This window comes from Euprymna scolopes, chromosome 28 (assembly GCF_053919585.1).
Source record: "Euprymna scolopes isolate OS-2025 chromosome 28, ASM5391958v1, whole genome shotgun sequence".
Taxonomy (NCBI): domain Eukaryota; kingdom Metazoa; phylum Mollusca; class Cephalopoda; order Sepiida; family Sepiolidae; genus Euprymna; species Euprymna scolopes.
The window spans coordinates 54,719,854-54,740,383 of record NC_136509.1 but is presented as its reverse complement, the minus strand read 5'-3'; the positions used below and the strand labels follow the sequence as shown (position 1 = coordinate 54,740,383).

Sequence of the window (20,530 nt, the reverse complement as noted above, 5' to 3'; positions counted from 1 at the left end):
AAGTTCTCTTTTTTTTACTTATCTAAATTCTCTGCTGTCGGCAATGACCACATCTTTTCTGCCATGAGCTGTCTTTTTGTTAACTACTCCAAAACTGCACCTTCTTTTTTTCCTTCTCTGTTTCCTTCCAGTCTGGGAACTTCCAACCCTTTATATTTGAAATTTATAGTGCAAACTCAAAATAGAACGTGCTAACAAGTCTCTTATTGTAATTTCTGGCTTTATGGAGAAAATATATGAATATTTGAAATGTTTGTGTGAAAGTAAAATTCAGCCAAATTCTTTCTCTCTCTTTTGAAAGTTTTTCTCTTGTATTTTCTTTCTCTCAACATATATTCTCCCTTTTCTCATATCCTTTACTATATTTGTTTACCCTGGTTGTCCCTATTCTTTGTTTGTTCACCCCCGTCGTCCCTATTCTCTGTTTGTTGACCCCCGTCGTCCCTATTCTCTGTTTGTTCACCCCCGTCGTCCCTATTCTCTGTTTGTTCACCCCCGTCGTCCCTATTCTCTGTTTGTTCGCCCCCGTCGTCCCTATTCTCTGTTTGTTCACCCCCGTCGTCCCTATTCTCTGTTTGTTCACCCCCGTCGTCCCTATTCTCTGTTTGTTCACCCCCGTCGTCCCTATTCTCTGTTTGTTCACCCCCGTTGTCCCTATTCTCTGGTTGTTCACCCCCGTCGTCCCTATTCTCTGGTTGTTCACCCCCGTCGTCCCTATTCTCTGTTTGTTCACCCCCGTCGTCCCTATTCTCTGGTTGTTCACCCCCGTCGTCCCTATTCTCTGTTTGTTCACCCCCGTCGTCCCTATTCTCTGTTTGTTCACCCCCGTCGTCCCTATTCTCTGTTTGTTCACCCCCGTCGTCCCTATTCTCTGTTTGTTCACCCCCGTCGTCCCTATTCTCTGTTTGTTCACCCCCGTCGTCCCTATTCTCTGTTTGTTCACCCCCGTCGTCCCTATTCTCTGTTTGTTCACCCCCGTCGTCCCTATTCTCTGTTTGTTCACCCCCGTCGTCCCTATTCTCTGTTTGTTCACCCCCGTCGTCCCTATTCTCTGTTTGTTCACCCCCGTCGTCCCTATTCTCTGTTTGTTCACCCCCGTCGTCCCTATTCTCTGTTTGTTCACCCCCGTCGTCCCTATTCTCTGTTTGTTCACCCCCGTCGTCCCTATTCTCTGTTTGTTCACCCCCGTCGTCCCTATTCTCTGTTTGTTCACCCCCGTCGTCCCTATTCTCTGTTTGTTCACCCCCGTCGTCCCTATTCTCTGTTTGTCCACCCCCGTCGTCCCTATTCTCTGTTTGTCCACCCCCGTCGTCCCTATTCTCTGTTTGTCCACCCCCGTCGTCCCTATTCTCTGTTTGTTCACCCCCGTCGTCCCTATTCTCTGTTTGTCCACCCCCGTCGTCCCTATTCTCTGTTTGTCCACCTCCGTCGTCCCTATTCTCTGTTTGTCCACCCCCGTCGTCCCTATTCTCTGTTTGTCCACCCCCGTCGTCCCTATTCTCTGTTTGTCCACCCCCGTCGTCCCTATTCTCTGTTTGTCCACCCCCGTCGTCCCTATTCTCTGTTTGTCCACCCCCGTCGTCCCTATTCTCTGTTTGTCCACCCCCGTCGTCCCTATTCTCTGTTTGTCTACCCCCGTCGTCCCTATTCTCTGTTTGTTCACCCCCGTCGTCCCTATTCTCTGTTTGTTCACCCCCGTCGTCCCTATTCTCTGTTTGTTCACCCCCGTCGTCCCTATTCTCTGTTTGTTCACCCCCGTCGTCCCTATTCTCTGTTTGTTCACCCCCGTCGTCCCTATTCTCTGTTTGTTCACCCCCGTCGTCCCTATTCTCTGTTTGTTCACCCCCGTCGTCCATATTCTCTGTTTGTCCACCCCCGTCGTCCCTATTCTCTGTTTGTCCACCCCCGTCGTCCCTATTCTCTGTTTGTCCACCCCCGTCGTCCCTATTCTCTGTTTGTTCACCCCCGTCGTCCCTATTCTCTGTTTGTTCACCCCCGTCGTCCCTATTCTCTGTTTGTTCACCCCCGTCGTCCCTATTCTCTGTTTGTTCACCCCCGTCGTCCCTATTCTCTGTTTGTTCACCCCCGTCGTCCCTATTCTCTGTTTGTTCACCCCCGTCGTCCCTATTCTCTGTTTGTCCACCCCCGTCGTCCCTATTCTCTGTTTGTCTACCCCCGTCGTCCCTATTCTCTGTTTGTACACCCCCGTCGTCCCTATTCTCTGTTTGTCCACCCCCGTCGTCCCTATTCTCTGTTTGTCCACCCCCGTCGTCCCTATTCTCTGTTTGTCCACCCCCGTCGTCCCTATTCTCTGTTTGTCCACCCCCGTCGTCCCTATTCTCTGTTTGTCCACCCCCGTCGTCCCTATTCTCTGTTTGTCCACCCCCGTCGTCCCTATTCTCTGTTTGTTCACCCCCGTCGTCCCTATTCTCTGTTTGTTCACCCCCGTCGTCCCTATTCTCTGTTTGTCCACCCCCGTCGTCCCTATTCTCTGTTTGTTCACCCCCGTCGTCCCTATTCTCTGTTTGTTCACCCCCGTCGTCCCTATTCTCTGTTTGTTCACCCCCGTCGTCCCTATTCTCTGTTTGTCCACCCCCGTCGTCCCTATTCTCTGTTTGTCCACCCCCGTCGTCCCTATTCTCTGTTTGTTCACCCCCGTCGTCCCTATTCTCTGTTTGTTCACCCCCGTCGTCCCTATTCTCTGTTTGTTCACCCCCGTCGTCCCTATTCTCTGTTTGTTCACCCCCGTCGTCCCTATTCTCTGTTTGTTCACCCCCGTCGTCCCTATTCTGTTTGTTCACCCCCGTCGTCCCTATTCTGTTTGTTCACCCCCGTCGTCCCTATTCTGTTTGTTCACCCCCGTCGTCCCTATTCTCTGTTTGTTCACCCCCGTCGTCCCTATTCTCTGTTTGTTCATCCCCGTCGTCCCTATTCTCTGTTTGTTCACCCCCGTCGTCCCTATTCTCTGTTTGTTCATCCCCGTCGTCCCTATTCTCTGTTTGTTCATCCCCGTCGTCCCTATTCTCTGTTTGTTCACCCCCGTCGTCCCTATTCTCTGTTTGTTCACCCCCGTCGTCCCTATTCTCTGTTTGTTCACCCCCGTCGTCCCTATTCTCTGTTTGTCCACCCCCGTCGTCCCTATTCTCTGTTTGTCTACCCCCGTCGTCCCTATTCTCTGTTTGTCTACCCCCGTCGTCCCTATTCTCTGTTTGTCCACCCCCGTCGTCCCTATTCTCTGTTTGTCCACCCCCGTCGTCCCTATTCTCTGTTTGTCCACCCCCGTCGTCCCTATTCTCTGTTTGTCCACCCCCGTCGTCCCTATTCTCTGTTTGTCCACCCCCGTCGTCCCTATTCTCTGTTTGTTCACCCCCGTCGTCCCTATTCTCTGTTTGTTCACCCCCGTCGTCCCTATTCTCTGTTTGTTCACCCCCGTCGTCCCTATTCTCTGTTTGTTCACCCCCGTCGTCCCTATCTGCTTGTTCACCCTCGTCGTCCCTATTCTGCTTGTTCACCCTCGTCGTCCCTATTCTGCTTGTTCACCCTCGTCGCCCCTATTCTGCTTGTTCACCCTCGTCGTCCCTATTCTCTGTTTGTTCACCCCCGTTGTCCCTATTCTCTTTTTGTTTTCCTCCCTGTCGTTTCTATTTTCTCTTTGCCCCCCCCCCGACCCCATCCATAGTCCCTATTCTCCTTTTTGTTTTCCTCTGCCTCACGTTTTCTCTTTCTTTACTCAGTCTATCTTTTTCTTCACCACACGTCATCTTCCTCTTATAATGATGTTGGAATGATGTGCTTTAAATAAACCCTGGTCTTAACTCATTCCTTTTCCACCTTCTATTTTCAGAATCTGGAAAGTCAAGTAGCGAATGATGAACTCACCAAACAACAATTATCAAACAAAATAGTTCTCCTTGAAGAAAAAATAAAAGTAATCTTTTCAGATTTTAATTATGTCACTTACCCATTCCCCTCCAAAATTGTCATTTGTTACTCTTTTTGATTATCCATTAAGCATCAGTTTCAAATTTTAAAATGCTATTGTTTTTAAAACCGACTTGTTCAATATTTAAGGTGTAAAACTATATGCCAATCCCGGCATGAATGCTGTGTTTTCCTTTTGATTTCATCTTCTGGCCACGTCTTTCATATTGGTGATTGCTTATGTAGCGTGCACTAGTTTACAAGTACATAAAAACAAAACCAACACGCATTCATTAGAGAAAAAAAAACAACTCTGACGCATAATGTATACGTCAGTTGTATTCTGGACGCGTGTGTAACACTGTTGCAGAAAAGAACATCTGAATGCATCTACATCTCAAGTTCCAGTGTATCAACTGTATGAGATAATTTGTCCCTATGTGAAGTTGAAGTTGGCTCATCTCATTGTTTGCAAAGTTTGCACTCCTTGAGTCTAACCAAATCCGTTCAAAGCTGAACTTTGACTGCTAAATATATTCAGTTTTGATCAGAAATCCTGTGTCCTCTCTTTATCTTGGTTACCCACAGCTAATTAGTGGAAAATGACTACTTCTGCCTGGTTTTTCAGCTGTCCACCTAGAAACCAAATAACCTGTTAGGCATCACCTGTCTGGAGAGGTACAATAGATTTCGGCAACTTCTACATCGTTTGTCCATCTATCTCACTGCCAATTACCGAGTTGAGTGGTAGTACCTGTTAGAGTCCCAACTATGGGTTGAATAGAAAAAAAAAAAATATTCTATTAAAAAATTTTTCTTCAAAATCTGATCAGATTCCACTTGACCCTGTCAGCAGGGCATCAGAATATGCCGACTACCCCCCTGCAGAGAGTAGAAGTAGAATGGGGCTACCTGTTGGCCATAGGTAACAACCCGTAACACCTTTAGGACGGGATCCTGGTGGTTGAGAGACTTGGAGGTCAGGTTTTAGTACCCCCACTTCCCAACACACCACTTTGGCCCTTACTGGGCTAGACGGGCGATCAGAGGGGCCCGATCCGATCAATCGGCTGGTCATGTCAAGCCCCACCATATATTGCCCACCCCATAAACATATCATTAACATTAACACAATATGCCTATCCCTTCCCCACAAATAACTATTTCCTAATATATGGTGGAAAGCGGTGGCTGAGGGTCAATCGACGAAGTGAAATATCTATGACATGGCTGCAAACCCTTTAAATTACTATGTATCCCAGAGTAACATCAAAGGAAAACAGGTGCTCATGAATGATATCACGTAAATCGAGTATATCATCTTTGTATCCTTGTTGAGCCTGGTCGAATCGGTTTCCCCCAGGCACTTCCCATATAGGGTTCCGAGGTGGATGGGGAGCAAAGATGATGAAAAAACAATCTTATTTTGATTATAGCTTTTATTACTCCCCCCCCCCTAAAAAAAAACCCCAAAAAAGAAGCTTTTAAGATGTTTCCGACATTTCAAGGTAAGAGGATGAACAGAAATGCTCAATCAAAGAAAACTCAATATTTTTAGTAATGGAAACACTTGAAAAAAATGAAATAAATAAAATTTCACCTTTTACAATGGAAAAAATCTTCTCTCAAAAAATAAAACCCAAAATGATAAAACGACTGCAAAATAACACCATACGTATCGAATTGAAACAAAAAACACAAGCTAAAGAAATTCTCAAATGACAAACCTTTAACAATATCAAAATTAAAACTTATCCCCACCCATACCTAAACTCCTCAAAAGGAGTCATTAGATGCAGTGAACTATCAAATTGTTTGACTGAGGAAATTTTATCTAATTAAAAGTGTTACAGAAGTAAAAAGAATACGAATAAAACGAAATGGAGAAACTATATTGACAAATACATATGTACTCTCCTTTGACTCCACAAATTCCCCAAGTGAGATTAAAATCGGATACTTAAAAGTGAACGTTGAAAAATACATCCCAAACCCTCTAAGGTGCTACAATTGTCAACAATTTGGACATCACCAATCCAAATGCACCAAATCACCTGTATAAGATGTGGTGAAAACTCAAAACATAGTGACTGCAAAAAAGACCCCAAATGCTCAAACTGTAGTGAAAACTATTCAGCTGACTTCAAAGGATGCAAAACATGGCTAAAAGAAAAAGAAATAACAACAATAAAGTACACCAAAAATATAATCTTCTTGGAAGCCAGAAAAATTATGAACGCAAGATACTCAGAAGTAACGAAGAATGCTAAAATAAGCACAAATCAAAGTTGTCAAAGCTATCCAAAAAATCTTCCAGAAATAAAAACTGAAGAACTATCTCAATTGATAAAAGAGATGAAAGACCCAATGAAAGAAATTAAAACACTAATCCTGAACTCTGGAAATAATCAGTCTACAAAAGAGAGTACAACAAAAAAAGCCCAGAACCAACAAACCAAAAAACTCAAATTAAATCAAACAAAGAAAAAGAAAAAAAACTCACCAAATGAAAACAACCTTTATAAACAAATCAAATGAAACAACACCATCATCACCCAATAAAATGAAAACTAAAGAAAAAAACAAACAAACCAAGATCTAGATCCCAATCAACCTCAAGAGGAGGAAACAAAATAGGAACACTGGAGGAGATGGAGGTAGAAGACAAAACACCCCCAGACAAATAAAATGACAGGCCACAATAAAAAAAAATCAAACTATCATTCAATAGGACTGCCGAGGACCTAAGGCAAACATAAAGATAACTAAACCCAAAACACCCAAATAACAAACTAAAATACAAAACATGACACACAGAATCATACCGGATAGAAATGAAACAAATAATATAATCCAGTGGAATTGTCATGGTCTAAAGGCAAACCTAAATGAGCTCATTATTCTTCCAGTAGTAGTCTGTCTCCAAGAAACCATTATGAAATCGGATGACAATATAAAAATTAAAAATTACAATCAGTATAACTATATACACATGCCAGAAAACAAAATACCCCAATGGAACTTACAGAAGGCTGATTGGAAAAAATTCCAAAATTAATGCCGGACTAAATTAACATCGGATAATAACCCAAACCAAAATAATATCACACATTTTACTAATACACTGTATAATATTGCGGAGGAATGCATTCCAAAAAGCTCTACCTCCCCAAAACATAATAAACCCTGGTTTTACGAAAAATGCAAAGTAGTGATCAGAACTCGTCGAGCTATGCTAAAGAAATTCAAAAAAAGAATTAAAGAAAATCTCGATAAATATAAAAACAGTAGAGCTAAAGCTCATAAAACCATCAAAGCGAACATCATGGAAAAACTATGTATCAGAAATAAATACAAATACAAAAAGTAAAAAGGTCTGGGACATGATCCGTAAAATCTCGGGAAAAGAAACAGCAACCCTACTAAACACCTGATCTATAATAACCAAAAAATTACTAGCAAGAAAGAAATGGTAAATTGTCTTGCTGAAACTTTGGCAAAAAACTCCTCCTCCAAAAACTCTAACCAAAATTCCAAATTATTAAGGAAAAAGCAGAAAATGAAAAACTCCAGTTTCAGACAAATAATACAGAAAAATACAACCAGCCATTCTCTAAAAATGAATTGAAAGTATCCCTAGGCAAAGCTCATGACTCAGCTGTTGGCTCTGATCAAATCCATTATCAATTTAGAAAACGACTTCCTGATACATCTACAGATTACCTACTACAAATATTCAATGATATTTGGGAAAGTGGCAACGTCCCTGAAATATGGAGGCAGGCCATAGTAATCCCTATACCTAAATCATCAAAGGACTCTACAAATCCCATGAATTACCGACCTATAGCACTCACTAGCTGTATTTCCAAAATAATGGAAAGAATGATTAACAGCAAATTAATATGGTACCTTGAGACAAATACTCTGATTACAGATTATCAGTCAGGATTTAGGAATGAAGGAAGCCCCATGGACCACCTGATCCGGCTAGAGACCTTCATCAGAGAAGCCTTTATCAAGAAAGAACATCTTACGGCAGTCTTTTTCGATATTGAAAAAGCATACGACTCTGCATGGAGGCATGGCATTATAAAAGATCTACAAGACCTTGGATTAAAAGGCAGAATGCCCATTTTCATCACAAATTTTATAAATAATAGACAATTTAATGTGCGATTAGGTGATACTCTATCCATCAGTAAAAAACCAGAAAGGGGGGGGTACCACAAGGAAGCATCCTGTCTGTCACACTTTTTAGCATTAAAATAAATAACATCGTCAAAAATATAAATGTAGGAACAGAATGTGCCCTCTATTTGGATGATTTCCTGATTTGTTATAGATCAAAATATATTCCAAGAATAGAACGCCATTTACAACTGTGTTTAAACAAAATAAATGAATGGACAACAAAAAATGGTTTTAATTTTCAAAAGAAAAAAACAAAAGCCATTCATTTCTGCCAAACCCAGAAAATGCATCATTACTCAATACTGAAACTGGATAATGAAATTCTACCTAGAGTTGATCAGTATAAGTATCTGGGCATCATCTTCGATAAAAAGCTAACATTCATTCCCCATATTAAATACCTCAAACAAAAATGCAACAAAGCCATCCAACTCTTAAAAGTAGTAGCTCATACACACTGGGGTGCAGACAAAGACTCAATAATTAAATTATACAGATCCCTTGTCAGATCCAAGTTGGATTATGGATGCTATATCTATGGATCGGCAAGAAAGTCCTACATAAAGGAATTAGACACAATACATCACCAAGGACTAAGATTGGCTCTAGGAGCCTTCCCCACCTCCCCAGTGGAAAGTTTATATGTAGAAACAGATGAACCCTCATTATCACTTAGAAGAGAAAAACTAGGACTACAATATTATACAAAATTGGCTTCATGTTCAACTAATCCTGCCTACAAATGTGTCTTCCACCCCCAATACAAAAACCTCTTTGATAGAAAAGAAAATTCTATAAAACCATTTAGCCTACATATGGAAGAATCCATAAATAAAGCCCAGATAGATATTGCAACAATACACGAATCTGTAAAACCTAAATATCCCCCCTGGCTGACAAAACAACCAAAAATAATATCAGACCTAATTAAATACCCTAAAACAAAAACCAATCCAATCATATATGAAGAAAAATTCCAAATAATTAAAGATAAGTATTCCAAACACTCAACAATTTATACAGACGATTCAAAAGATGGAGATAATGTTGGATGTGCAGCCATACACAATAAAACAATCCTAATCAAAAGATTACCAGACAAAACATCGATCTACAGTGCTGAAGTATCAGCCATTGGTATGGCACTCGATCTTATAGAATCTTCTAAAGATAAACAATTTATGATCTGCTCAGATACCAAATCAGTACTCGAAACACTGGAAAACAGGAAACCACGAACCCAATAATCACGAAAACCCTAAATAGATTTGATGATATTCCTAATGATAAACGCATTCTCTTTTGTTGGATACCCAGTCATATCAACATAAAGGGTAATGATAGAGCTGACAAAGCAGCAAAAGCAGCACTAAATTTGACCATAACCAAAGATAAGATCCCTCGTACCGATCTAAAACAAATCATTAACAAATATATTAGAAACACATGGCAAGAGTCGTGGAACTCCTGCACTAGAAACAAGCTATACCAAATCAAGGAAACCATAGGAAAACAGAAACCAAACAAAAGAATGACCAGAAAGCAGGAAGTTATAATAACAAGATTCCGAATAGGTCATACCTCTATAACATACTCCTACCTACTCAAAAAAGAAGAAGCCCCACTTTGCACACCCTGCCAGGAACCATACACAGTAAATCACATATTAACTAGATGCGAAGACTTGAAAACAAACTGATTGAATCTATATAATGAAAAAACTGTAAAAGACATTCACTCATGTAGATTCAACTACTCTTCTCAAATATCTGAAGATAACAGAGTTACTCAACAAAATTTAAAAAATAAAAATACCTTATCTAATTATATAAACATAGACACTGAACACCAGATACATACATAAAACCTATAACTATTAATGTATATAAAGGACTCTGCCATTAAATGACCACATAGGTTGATATGCCATAAAATCAATCAATGAGTCACTTCCCTAGTCAACTTTCTTGGTAGTGTTTGTGTATGATCTTCGTGTATCACAAAGAAATGCTATGCAAATTTAATATAAAATAATTTCGGTGTTTCATATCTCTTATGGACCCATATCCTCCAACCACAATGACACCTCTAGTTCTTTACATTTTTGTTATTTATTTTGAAGAAAAAAGGCATTAGGACTATTACATTGATTAAATATTAAATTCTCAGATAATAAAAAAAATTATAAAGAATACACATTCATTCAATTTTTAAGAAGGGATCCAGTTTGCTATGTAATTTAACATAAACTGATGTCCTTGTCTGAAATTCATGAGTGTGACCTTAAACTGGATCAGTTGCTAAGACCTAAATTTGAGAGGTTTGTGGAGTCACTCCTTTGTTGCTATTAATCCTATGACAACTCCAACCGGGAGTGGTAGTACTTGTAAGGTTCTTATCTAAATAAAATCTATTTGCTAACTATTTACTGCAAAACAAATTAATCTATAAATATTTGAAGAACTTGAGAAATAAAAACTTTTACCAAAATAACAAAATTCAGCAGTACATAACCAGAAAAGTATAATGTCTTTTGAAAATAACAAGGTCATAAAACTAATCAAAATAATGAAAAAAAAACCCCAGAAATAAACAAATATTTCAAGATATAAAGAACTTTGAGTGTGAAAACTTTTATTAAAGAATGGATTCAGCATTAAATAACTCAAATGGTTAATGCCATAAAACAATTTTCCCAATTAACCAGAAATTCTGAAAAGGTATGTCTTGTCTTAAGACTGTCATCCTATTTAATCTTTTGACTAATCTTATTTTTCAACTGACAAAGAAGCCCTTTATGTCCTCACAATTATGAATTAAAAATATTCCCACTTGAATTTAAAATTCTTTTTGATATAGGATCTTGAGAAACAGATGGAGAAGAAAGACAAGCAAATGGAAACAAATGAACAACAACTTGAGGAGAAACTAAAGGTTAGCAATCATCTATTTAAAAAAAAAATGTTTCTTTTTGTTTTATTTTTTACTTCTTTCTCTCTCTCCCCCTTCCTCTTTATTCCTTTTCTTCATCCTTTCCTTTTCTACCTCCTCCTCTTTTTTTCTGCCTGCTTTCTTTGTATTTTCGTTTTCTTTTAATTCATTACAATTTAAGAAAATAAACACCTTTGTTATTTATTGATATCCAAAATAACGCAAACTCTATAATATTATTGTACTCCCCTCCCTACAAAATCAATATCAATAGATTTCTCAAAGAATTTTTATTTAGAAATTGTTTGATCTTAGTATAGAACTTTGTTTACGAACATGGCACTTATTTGAAAGTGTTTAACACCTTTAAACTGAACTTGAATTAAAGTTTAAAGACAAATGAACCATAGTTCATCAGTCCTTTGAAACCAAAAGAAATGTTGATTATTCTTCATTTTTATCTTCATCTTTAGGAAGATGTTTTTTTTTCTTTAGGAATTTTTGTTTTCCTCTTATATTTTTAACATTGTAAAGAGTAACCATATTTTTGGAGGTGATAGTCACAAACTTTGGAATTGACTGTCACATTCTAATGCTTATCTGATCTGTTGTGTTCACTTACACACTATTACACCCTCCCCCACCACCACTTAGCTGTAGGCAATGTATACAAATAACCATAGAAAATAGGTATTAAATGATCCCAGAAGAGGTTGATTTGTCATAAAATATCCCCCCACCACCGGTATCATAGAAACAATTACATGTGTTTAGATAGACTTTTAGATAATGCATATATGTAGAATAATATGATGGTACCTTGATTTGTGTGTACCTTCCATAGCCATTGTAAACAATGAAATAATCTGATCGACAAACATGTAATTGATGACTCTTTGGCATGACTTATTTTCAAATGATTTTATAAAAATTCAAACATTATCTGAACCAAATCAATTATAAAGATTGTAAAAATTTGGTTTAATTGAATAACCAAGTGATACTGTAATAATTATAACTTGAAATCAGATTTTAAAAAAAAATTGATAAAAACAAATTGATAAAAGAAAAGTGAAACAAAAATAAAGATTCTCAGTTGATTTTAAGTGAGTCGAGCTAATAATGCATTTCTTCTTCTCTTATAAATATGTTTGGTGCATTTCGTAACAGAAGTTTTGTTATGTTTAATAGTTGTGATAACTGTGTGTAGAGGTTGTCTGTGTCACTTTCTTTGTAATGGCCATAGCAGTGGCTGTAGAAGTATTCCTTTTTTATAACAGCACTTTAATAGTCATAGTAGTAACAACAGCATATATTTCTTTTGAGATTTACTTTTATCTTTATATTGCTCTTAACATAATATACAATTTATGTTTTACATATATACAATAATATTACTTGTTCTCCAGAGGAGAGGATTTCCCAAAAAAAACATTTCTGTTCAAGAGAGCGTACACTCTCCCCTTTTCACCATGCCTTACTCTAGACTTTGTTTTGTGATGTCACTTCCTTGAATATATCAACTTAATTTTCAACCATAACCCTCTTACAGAAATTCCTTTATATAACTAATAATAATGCTAAACCGCAAATGGTATTTATATATATTCTCAATTAGTTTTTTTGTTATTTCTAAATTTTTTGTCATACCTTTCAGCGCCTATCAAAACTTTTCGTTTTTTTTTTTTAATTAAAAATTTATAGATGTCTCTCTTACTTTAAAAAAAAATTATACAAAATTGAAATCAAGATTTCCGTACAATGCTGGGTAGGTACAGTGAGTTAGAAATGTTTTTAACAGAATTTTGAACATTTTGATGTGATGATGTTGCATTTTTTTTTTTTTTAATAATGGGGAATATTTTTTATTTTTAAACTGTCTATATGAGCTCATTATTTTTAATGAAAATGCTAGTTTTCTCTCATCTTTTTATCCTCTTCATTTCTTTCACACATTTTCTTCGTACGGAAATGGAAATAAAGATACACCTGTATTCACACACACACATATATATTAATCAAAGAGTATTGTTTCATCAATAAATGAACCTAAAAGATGTTATAAACAAATCCAAAGCATAAAAATAATTTCCTTATGAACTCGATTATTTATTGAAAAATTCTTTTCTTCAGCAATTAAAAGACGAAATCCGGGCTTATTCTTCTAAAGAAAAACTGAAAGAATCACATGAACGTCATTTGAAAACAAGAATTGAGGTCGGTCCTTCTTTTTGAATATTTTTGTTTATCTATAAATTCTTTAAAAAATTATCAAATTTTAAAGAAAAATATCCTAATCAGTATTTTTTTTTTCTTTCTAAAATTGATTTTGCATTAATCACCTCTTATCCAGAACTGGTATTGTGCATGGCTATTTTATGCTAGTCGAGGTGCCCAGATTTGCGTGGAGAGTGGGGTGGGTGATACGTAGCATAGTAGATAAGCAAATTTTGAATAAATGATTCGGTAGTAAAAATGTGCTATCACTCATAATAGGAGGAAATTCTTATTTCATCCATTCTTATGGCTAAATTTCCATATGCATAAATCAATAAAACAGTCAAAATTTCATAAATTAAGTCAGTTCTCATCCATGGTCTAAAAACAAAAAGTTTGCCGGTGTGCAGAGGTTATTTTTGGTTCAGAGTTTTTCATATATGCTATAACCAAAGAATAAGTTTTATTAAATTATAATGAAAAAAAAAAATGTTTTTAAATCATTCAAAACCATCTGTAGGAACCTGTCAATTCTAAATGTGCCACTGCCACATTTCTTATCTATAGGTTAAATAGAATCAATCATCTGCAAACTATTTAGGTTAAATTTGCCTACAAAACTAATTTATAAATATATATGAAGATATTGTAAACTTGAACTTTTATCAAAATGAAATGATTTAGCATGAAATAATTTAAAAAGGGTTAATGTGCAGTGGGAAATACTAATGATAAAACCAAACATTTACATGAATAAATATTTCAACAAAACAAAAAGTGACCCCTCCCTGCAGAAAAATGCCCGATTGAGGGTGAGGAGTTAATGTTTTTAGCCAATTTTTCGATATTTGTCGTCCAATGGGTCGAGCTTCAAAAGGATACCGATCTCGTGAAAATCCGTCACCTCTGTCAAAAGTTTTAGGCACATACATTTTTAGGCATGCATACATACATACAGTTTTAGGCATACATACATACATTTAAACAGACAGGTGAGATTTATAAACATATCTAGTAAAATTAGGTCAGATTTGTTCTTAACTACGAATAGAAACAAATATGCTGTTGACTTTTCTTCCATCTGGAATTCTTTCATGTTGTTACCATGTATTTAGATGGGTATTTGGGAATATCAGATTTTATATGTAAAACACTGTCCTTGTGGTTTTTGCAAGCTGAAAACTGGTATTAAACTACAAATACAATAATCATAAAACAATCTAGTGCCTTTTGTTGTGATCTGCACTGATCAGATACTGGTTAGAGATAACAGATCAAATTTAGAATAAAAGAATGTATTATTCATAATTTAATTTTAAAGAAATGGGCATTTTTTTTTTTTTTTTTACAAGGAAGTCACCACTTATCAAGGCTTGGAGGCCACTTGGGGATGTTTTCAAGGTCTTTTTTTTTTTTTTCAAGGCTATTCAACTTTTTAAAAAAGTATTCGCTGATGTACAATGGTTAAATTATCAAACCTGCCCATCTTCTTTACGAGCTAAAAATACTATAAATATTATCATACTAGATATATATTATTAATAGTGGAAGCAGAATTCTTAGAAGTTGAAACTTAAATTTCAGAAGTTGGAGTCTAGCATTTCGGCCCCCGAATACACAACTTTGCTTATCATCCATAGTTTGTTTTTTAACATTTAGTTAACAAAATTGTTTGGTATGCAAAAAGATTAACATTGAATGGAATTTGTCTCCAACTTTTTAAAGTTTTTACTTCCCACTGAATTTTTTTCATTTTAACTAATCTGTCTTTATGCAGTTAAAACTTTTACTTTCTGGAATGTCACACCAAAAACATTTGATTCATTTGCAAATCAAAACATTTTTTGTGCACTTATTTTATTGGTTTTTATATAAATAACAATGATGTCTTGATTTATTTTGATATTTTCAGAATTTATTGCAGAATATTAAAAATATGTTTTTGCTTAATATTATCAAAAGAATTTTACACAAACATTCACTTTTTTTTTTTTTTTTTTTTTTAGCAAAAAGCATTGTACAATTTATACGATTCTTAAAGAAATAAATCTCTGAGTATAACAATGAGCACAAAATAAATATTTGCTTTTAGCCGATGGAAAATATTTTATTTTCTGTGGTATCTATGATGAAATAGAATACTTAACCCATCATCTATCGGAGATAATATCTACTGAAAAATTAGTGTATTCAATATCTTAGTAGTTTGATCAGAAATAAATAAACTATTTTGAAATTTTATACTTATCTTTTTTACATTTTTTCATTTAAACAATTTAGGAGCCATTGTCAATAACAATATTTTTATAATGATTGACGTAAAAATTCATGCATTTGTGCCCAGCTTTCAAATCTTATTGGTTTTGGGAATGTAACTGATTTTCTCAGCCAATAATTTCTTTTAAAAAGAATAATTCCAACTTTTTTTAATGGTGTCATTTTTGCTGAAGCTTAATTCACTTATATATTTGTTTCCAAGGGTTAAATTACTTCTTGTATTAACACCTCTTAATGTGTAACTAAAACATACATTAATCATGCTATGTTAATTGCTTTTTTATTATTTTTTCATGATCAACCATAATAATTCAGTAGGTAATATCAGGAGCAGCTGATCTAAAGTATTGTATTAAAAGTGAGAATTGTTTATGGTGGCTTGATGTAAAATAATAATAAATGACCATTGACATAAATCTCATTTTGATTAGAAGAATTTAAATAATTATTTAAAGGGAAATACATTTTATTGTTATGTAAAAAAAAAAAAAAAAAAAAGGGGGGGGGGTTAATGTTGGTTTTTTTTTCATGTTCTGTTTATTTGAATAATGGAGCAAGTATTTTATATTATAACACTGTGTTGGGTTTCTTTAAGTACAGGTATGTATAAATAGTTATTCCTTTCTGTGTACCATGGCGGAGTTTATTTAATATAAATATCAGTAGTTGACTGAAGTATTAGTATTTGTTTTTTCTTTAAATAATGAATTTCATTATGAAAGTTGTAAGTTGGGAATCAAAATTTGTAAAGAAAACAAGAGTTTTGTTTCACAATGTTTACAAAATATTTTTTAAAATTTAGATATGTATATTTGTAGCTGCAAAATATGTTTGTTGCTTACTGTTGGCCAAATGGCCTCATACCAAGCATCAGCAGCATCAAGTATTAGTATTATTTTTAAACAAGATGCCAAGTGTTTTTTTTTTTTTTACTAGTAATTCTAATTATAAAAGTTTTGAGTTAAAAAGCTGTATTAAAAAAATGGAGCTGTCATAATTTTTTGCTGGCATGCATGCACTAGTTGATAATAATAATACCTATACAGTGATACCTCAGTTGTTGAACGTTTCTGTGGTCGAACAACTCAGTGTTCGAACCAAAAGTTGGAGATTTTCTTGTCTTGGTAGTCAAATGAAATTTCAGAGTTCGAACTGCCGGCATCGCTCCAAATGTAAACCAGTAGCAGTGTTCCTCAATAGAACGTAATGCATACTGGTCATGATATTTTGAAGAGTAGTGTGACCACCCAACCCCACTCTGACAATGTCCCCATGCGAGTCTGAACTTTGTGACGAGAGTTATATTTAGAACAGCGTTATCATAACCCCTTTGACAGTCTAGACGGTGTTTGAGTTATTTTTTAGTACATCAGCGTTGCACCAGAACCACGCAATTCGATTGGTCAACCCCTTTTTTGCGTGGGATGCCAAAGGACATTGAGGTGTTTAAAAAGTTAAAAATAAATAAATAAAATGTGAGTAAACTTCAATACGACGAACAAAGCAGATGTATCTTGGGACAATAATTAATTGTGCCAAAAAAACTTTATTGTTCAAATAATCGGTTTAGCGTCGTAAAAATGACTTTAGAAACAAAGAAGAAATGGACATTCGTTTACCATTGGATAAAAAGAAAAAAAAGAGAAATAAAAGCAGTAAAGCGAGTGCAAAATGGAAAATTGTGCGAATGACAATTTGAAAAAAAAGGAACTGATAGAGAAATTTGGAAGAGGTAAGTTTCAGCGCTTGCAATGGAATATGAAATGTCAGTGCTATTAAATGTATAAAATCTTCAAAGTTTACTGATAAAAAGGGACTTTTAAACTCTGGAACCAATTCTATTTCACTTAAAGGGGAAATATTGTTTTGGTTGCTGAACATTTTGGTGTTCGAACAAACACATGGAGTGAATTATAGTCGAGTACCGAGGTACCACTGTATCTCCATTTTAATAGATATTATGTGTAAATATTTTTATTCATAAGGAAGTAATTATATATTTAAATGAAATCAAACACGAACATTAAGAGCAACTGAAGTTTGAAAATGATAAGCAAGGCGGCAACTGGTTTTTGCAAGTGAATATAATGATAAAAGTTGTAGATGAATTGAAAACCAAAATATGTAAACAAAATGAAATGCATCTTTACAAAGTCAACAAATTTTATTTTTATTAGGAAATTTTATTTGGGAGAAAATATTTCATGTTGAAAGTGAACAGCGATTTAAAAAAAAAAAAAAAAATCTGTGTGGTAAAGAGTTCTGCAATAAGTAAGTACGGAAGAAAATGTACCATAATTTTTTTATAACAAAACACATTGGTTCTATATTATAATATCCTTGTTCCTATATTGGCACAACAGTGATCACCTGTTGCTTTTTATTTGAAATCATGGACTTGCCAAGATGAAGAAATTCATTTGAACTCCTTCATGTTTCTTCTATGCAAATCAGATTTGTTAATTATGGAAGGTCTGAATAACCTTTAATCTTGTACATTCCTCTAACTCTTCTGCACCCTAGCCCAGTTTAATAAAACTAAACCAGCAGTAACAATTACACATTTGTATACATTTAATATCCTGTTCTAGTCTTTTTTTTTTACTTATTTCCTTTTCAATTGTTTTTTAAATTATCCTTCTTGCTACTGCTGCTGTTGAATGAATTGAACTTCTGAAGAGTCCACAAATACCATGCTTCTAGATTGTCTGGTCTACATAAAGACCTGTTCATTGGCTATATATAGCTATTTGCCAGAGCTGTTAGATTTTGAAGCTTTGACACCAAAAGTAGCAAGGTCTAGCAATTGTATGTGAAGTAATTGGAAGATTTTGTTCAGAACACACAAAACATGGTGGTTGCACCTGTGCAGAAGCAATATTGTTATACTGAAGATGCAGTTTGGCACCTGACATATCTGCATGTTACACACACGGCAGAGACAACTAACACTACTATATTGCCATGTTGAAATTTAAGGAAGTCCTTCTACTGACTTTTGATACACCAGTTTTTTTTTCTATCCCCTCTCCCTTTTTGTCTTTATATAAAACACATTTATAGCTGCTAGTTTTATATGAAGCAAAAATGCATGTGTCAATTATCAATGGTTGATCTAGCAAAATCAGTATCATATTTGCAATTTGCCAATTTCAGCAGATGTTTTAGGCTGGATTTAAGAAAAAAAATTTTTTTTTTCCTATTATCACAATTTTTCTAAATGAATGATTTGTGTTTTATGAACAATTAGAAGACTAGTAGTTCAAAATAAAAGCATTCATATTTTCCAGTGTTTTATCCAATATATTTTATGTAGAGGCAATGGCTATATTTGCTATTTTTATACCTATTATTACTGCAGGTTTTAGTATTATTAAACTGGATGAAAGATGAAGAAAAAAAATATATTTTAAGTCAAATTTTAATTTCCATAAGTAAATATTTGTAGCAGTTACTTTAATTTCTTTAAATAAATGTAAATCTGTTTTAATCATAATCCATAATTGCAAATTGGCTACAATAAAATGAAACTGTGAAGGCTGATTATTTTTAGGTTTGATTTTTTTTCTCTCATCTAAAGTTTCTAAGTTTGTATATTTTCTTTATTTACATAAGCTTCATAATGGAAGACAGTTTTTAATTGATTAAAAACTGTAGTGCAATTACAGAATTTAACCTACTTAAAATTAAGAAATAGAGAAAAACCATGCTTATCACAGAATGAAATGTCATATTCAAAAACTCACGTAAATTGATCAAGTCGTTTTTTAAAGAAAAATCAAATTTTATGACTGAGTGGGACATTGTTTTGATCCGTCATGTTTAATAAATGAGGCAACTCAATTCCAACTATGTGATCAAAACCAGCCTTGTAATGGCTATAATTTACTATTAAACTCACTAAAAATTGTAAAAAAACAAGTTGATCAATTATGTGATTTTTGGAATATGACATTTTCATTCCGTGACAGGTATGTACATCATAAAGATTTTTTTTTACTAGGTTGAATCCAGGATAAGAACCTATATATCGAAAGAGAGGGAGATAAATTCTTTTCAGTCAAATGTTTCACAATAAAAATAACAGTTGTGATCAGGGCCGCCTCTCCCCCGTATTCCCTACTGTGACTGAAAACAATTTCTGTACGTGATGTTGCCAAGCTTATCAAAAACCTTGATTCTAGTAAAGCAACTGGCCCTGACAGCATTCCAGACATAGTTCTCAAAAAGCGTCAACCAGAACTAGTTCTCATACTTACAAAGCTGTTTAAACGTTGTTTTAAAGAGAAATGCTTCCCAACACCTTGGAAAACTTCTTCAGTTTGCCCTGTATTTAAAAATTCCGGTGATCGATCATCTCCCTTTCAGTACAGACCATCAGTCTTCTGTACGTCATGAGTAAGTTGCTGGAAACTGTGATAAACAGAAGTGGTCAACCACCTCTGCAAAAAGAACCTGCTTGGTGACATGCAATATGGTTTCCGTTTTGCGAGATCTACAGCTGATGTACTAGCTCTTATATAACACAGGATTAGTAAATCGCTCAATGGAGGCTTTGTCTCTAGAGCAATAGCTCTTGACATATCAAAGGCCTTTGATAAAATGTGACATAAAGGTCTACTTCACAAGATCGCCAGCTATGGAATAGCAGGAAATGTCCTCTCAGTTATAAAATCCTTTCTCTCTGATGGCTTATTAAGAGTAGTTGTCGATGGACAGAAACTCACTGTATTAACGCTGGTGTCCCTGAGGGTTCCATCCTGAGTCAAACTTTGTTCCTGATCTTCATCAATGATCTCCCAAATCACATTCTTAGACATTTATGCAGACGACATCACAATCAAAGGCCAGCAATGACAAGAATCTTTCTGATTCTCTCTTTTGATCTTGAGAATGTGGTGCAAAGAGGAAAAAGGTAGTTGGTTAATTTTAATGCATCGAAAATCAAACTTCTTTCTTTTCATCATAATCACTCTGACTCCCACCCATG

At 35.4% G+C, this 20,530-nt stretch overlaps 1 protein-coding gene across 4 annotated transcripts in view; it reads left to right on the top strand.

Moving 5' to 3' along the window:
* The window catches only part of LOC145249633 (citron Rho-interacting kinase-like), a 384,140-nt gene that overhangs the window by 145,158 nt on the left and 218,452 nt on the right, over window positions 1–20,530 (top strand). For all 4 annotated transcript variants that reach the window (XM_080111385.1, XM_080111382.1, XM_080111384.1 and 1 more), the window contains exons 29-31: window positions 3,845–3,928; window positions 10,975–11,049; window positions 13,180–13,263. In XM_080111385.1, the coding sequence (XP_079967511.1) occupies window positions 3,845–3,928; window positions 10,975–11,049; window positions 13,180–13,263 (243 nt within the window). The remainder of the gene's footprint in view (window positions 1–3,844; window positions 3,929–10,974; window positions 11,050–13,179; window positions 13,264–20,530) is intronic.